Here is a 4,340-nt window from a genome sequence, read left to right on the forward strand (position 1 = left end):
GGAGGAATGGGAATAATAAGGAATAATAAGGAATAATGGTGTTCGGTCAATATAATGCAATAAGTGATTACTTAAAAGTGGGTAATCATCCACACCCTAGTAAAATAGGGGAAATGACTTTTCATTCCCCAAAATTATCATTTCTTATTATGCCCATTTCCTTTTCCATTCCCTCAAAAAGAACCAAAAGCCACCTTAGTCTCTATATTAGCAAAAGATTTTGTAGGGTCAAAATCACTTCAAAACTGTTGCCATTGATGATTAGCCAATCAGACACCTAAGTTTGAGATCTAATCATGAGGTTTCGGGGACTACGCTAGTGACAACCCTTACGTGTCCATCCTTTGTATCTCTGGACAATTTTGTTAAAAGTGTGTAAATGCAAGTTTGCTAGTAGAAAATCCAATCAAGTCTTGAGAACACAATCATGAAAAAAACGTTTGCATATGTGCAAATAATTTTCTTTGAATACAGGAAGGGTTTTGCAGTTATGTAGCGAGCCTCTAGTGTCCTGCATATGTAATAATCAACTCAAGAAGAATGGACTTCCTGTTGAGAAAAAAATCCTCACCCGTAACCTGTTGGAGCCAAGTTCAAGAATTAGAAGTTCATGAAAGTGCTCAATCTCCTCAATCTTGGTGACTTCATTTTTAGAGACATAGAGTTCCTTGAGTGTGCTGGACACCTTGGACAGTCCAGTCATTGCTGAAATTTCATTGAAAGAAACATCAAATACAAGGAGGGTTTTAAATATGCTAACATCTGGAATCTTCTTCAGCTGGTTGTCTCTGAGAACCAACTCCTGCACAAACAGCCCAAGTAATTTATCAAAGCCACACAAAGTATATCTTGGACAACAAAATGGTTAAAATTGTGGACTTAGGTATGGAAGAAACTGCACATGCATATAATCATGTTGAAACTCGAAAGATAACTATTCAACACATGATGGATATCTTGATTATTTTGGTGAGAATGTTCTACACTTTGGGTGAATAGAAGTGCATGACAAGCCTCTGTCCCAGTCAATAGGGGTATTCTCGGAGTTCATGTTCATAGAAATCTGAAAAGTCCAACACCAGAAGTCAAGCTTATGCTAGAATCTCGCTGCTCTCTGTTGAGCTTGGAATCGGCTGTACTAAAAATAAGTCTAGTGAGGCAAAGTTAAAAGAAGTAACCATTGATTTGAAAAACAAAATGTGCACTCCACCCAAACTGGCAACCTAGTGGCTACTGCTTTCCTATAAGTTACCATCTCATCATTACACCTGATATAAAGCTTAGTTGTTTGTTTTAAGCAGTCTAAAGCAACAGCGTCACTGTCAATCTGTCACTCCTCCACTTCGTCAAAAACAGAAAAGGAAATAAAAAAATTATGGTTCTATTGGATCAGTGAAAGTACAAACAATCAGTAACTGCTAGTAGAATGAACGCTACCCATTGAACATATAAAATCACCTGACAAATCGGATGTAGAACTATTCTTCACTTACCCATTATAACCCAATGCCATGTCCTTTGTCTAGGGGACACATACAACAAAAGCTATCCTATTTTTCACCTACGTTTAACCTGGTGAGAGAAGATTTACTATTCTTAAGGCTTCAAGAAATAATAAAGCACATGTTAACAGTAATTGAAGAAAAGAACAAAAACTCTACCTAATAAATCAATCAGCCTGTATGCTATAGATACATTACCTGTTCTTGGTTTGTAGACTAAAGTTATAATCACCCTAACCTCTGTTAATAACAACTTCAGAAGTGGTAGCCCACATCAAGGGTGATATTACCTTCTATGCATGGTGGTTACTTGACTTCCTTATGAGTCCTTCTATTTCCTGCTGATGGTATGGTAAAACGAAAATCTGTATTTCTACTCACGGTGGTCTACTAGAATTCTTGCCTTAAAATGATGAATCTTGATCACCAGAGCAGAGCTCCTCTCTATAGAGAAACTTTTGCATACTACATCTACTTAGGCACAATGGATGACTTCCAACATATACCGAGTGTTTCGTGATCATTTAAACACTAATAATCTTAATCAAGTTTTAAGTAATTTAAAGTTATACCTTGCACTTAGTATTGGATGACTGATAGACGACTGCATCATTTTCTCACCTTATCTAATTTCCGGCAACACCCCTGGTTCACAGGCTATCGGCTCAAAGGTATTCCCATTTATTTCATTGTGGTGCATATGCTACATATATATTACCACATACGACCTATAGATTCATATTAATCCTAGATCATGTTATCTCAAAACATAGATGTATTAGATCAGCGAATATACAAGTATTTACAAAATCTTTAGATAAAAATAATACAGATTTTGCTGATTTTTTTGTACATCAACTACAGCAATCCTAAAACTATATAAAAAGACTCCTAACCATGTCTGTGTGTGCATGTTATTTCTAAAGTCAAATCAATTTGTATCGATCTTCATTATTGTATGGTACTAATTCATTCATTAATGTCCAAAATGTATCTCTATAACAAGGGCGGAGAGAAGTATCACGAGGCCAAAAATAGCAATCCACTAGAAATTTGAATAGCTAGATAAGCAAAGATATAACTTATATTACTATATCCATGCAAAAATAGCGATGCAATTCCGAGGTCATAAGTCGTAACCTTCGAAAACCATATTCTTCTTACTGATTGTACCCGGTGCAAGTATAACCACGGTAAACCATATTGCTATATTAGAACCACTAATTGCAAAACAAACACACATATACACACTTATATATAGTTATACCCATATGCATAGAGCTTTCAGAACATAACCGAATTCGAATCAGTTTTTATAAAAATATTCAAGATTTCAGAACATCAATCTCGCAATAACAACTGCAGAACATTACAACACTATACTACATCATGTCCATAATAAAAAATACAAATTTTATTCAAGTTTAATCTCAAGTTACTATAAGCAATCAGCAAAAAGATCCACGATGTCAGTATCTACACACATTATTCTCAGAAGTTAAATGGACTTGCATCGTTCTTATTCTTAACATCCAACACAAAAAACTAAAAACGTAAAAATTAAAGAACACAGTGCATGAAATTAAAGAAATAAACAGATAAACATATACCTCGAGGCCGGATATGGTGTCCCACTGCGAAATAGGCTCAACACCGGCATCATTGAAGAGGTTCTGTCGAAGAGAAAGCTTTTTGAGATTTGATAAATGAGAGATACGAGAATCCAACTTAGTTAATCGATTGGCCGTCAAATCAATCTCGATGAGGGTCGGTGGGAGGTCAATTGAATCGAGATCATGAAGCTGATAGCTGCTCGCATCGAGGATAGTCAGCGGCGTAGATTCATCGTCGATCATCGGATCGTTGGCTGTTGCTGGTTCCATTGATACAGCATTAAGAAACCCTAGAAACAATAGCGGAAGGGGGAATGATCGTTTCCGCCGTTGGAACAAGTTTGCTTCTCGATTTCCATTTTCTTCCCTTTGAAAAGGAAAAAGAGAATTTTATAAAATATAAAATAAAAACTTTAAACTTTATAAATAATTATTTTTACATATATTTTTTTCAAATCTATCTATCTATCTATCTATATATATATATATATATATATATATATATATATATATATACTAGCAATATGCCCGTGCAATGCACAGAATAAGCAGACTTGAAAGTTATTCTAAATGAAAAATGAAAAGCTCTTGAAGGTCTTCAATAGATTCTCCAAAATTGAGAAAATAGAGATTTTGAACTAATTTTATGCTCCAACAGATTTCCTAAAACAATCTCTAAAATAGAGAAAATAGGAAAAGAATAATATTTTTTCTCCAAATATGAACACCACAAAAATGATTATCATGTGAGAGAAATATTTTTTTTATATATCCCACCATTAGAAAACTTTAAAAATAAATATTTAAAGAGATAAATAATATTCTAATAGATAAATGAAATATTTTAACAAACAAACAGAGATTGTCAACAAGGCCAACTTCTTGAGCAAAATGCTTAGCATCAACTTGATGTCGCCTGCTAGTTAATTCTTCAATCAGAGTTACAAGGAAAAAACAAGGAACACTTGGATATTTTTAGGCATTTGGATGGGTTCTTTATAAAAATAACAATACTGCCTATCAAAAAAGATGCAAACTCAAAGCTGTGAAAACACACAAAAGGTTTAAGTTTCACACGTAAAAATCTAAAGAAACAGGATCAAGGAAAGCAAGAGAAAGAAAAGGTATTACCTCAAGAGACCACCATCGTTAAATTTTTGATATATTATCTATCTATACTATATTATAAAGCAATTGGCTAAAACTCTTAAAAACTCTTAAACCC

General features: G+C 34.2%; 1 protein-coding gene across 1 annotated transcript in view; it reads right to left on the reverse strand.

Annotated features, from left to right (window-relative positions):
* The window catches only part of LOC112517054 (protein phosphatase 1 regulatory inhibitor subunit PPP1R7 homolog), a 6,867-nt gene extending 3,391 nt beyond the window's left edge, over positions 1 to 3,476 (reverse strand). Inside the window, exons 1-2 of the mRNA XM_025124362.1 lie at positions 3,113 to 3,476; positions 572 to 802 (exon numbers count right to left, since the gene is read on the reverse strand). Of these exons, the coding sequence (XP_024980130.1) occupies positions 572 to 802; positions 3,113 to 3,385 (504 nt within the window). The 5' untranslated portion in view covers positions 3,386 to 3,476. The remainder of the gene's footprint in view (positions 1 to 571; positions 803 to 3,112) is intronic.
* Positions 3,477 to 4,340: the final 864 nt, after the last annotated feature.

This window comes from Cynara cardunculus (genome assembly GCF_001531365.2).
Source record: "Cynara cardunculus var. scolymus isolate 2C chromosome LG 8, CcrdV1, whole genome shotgun sequence".
NCBI lineage: Eukaryota > Viridiplantae > Streptophyta > Magnoliopsida > Asterales > Asteraceae > Cynara > Cynara cardunculus.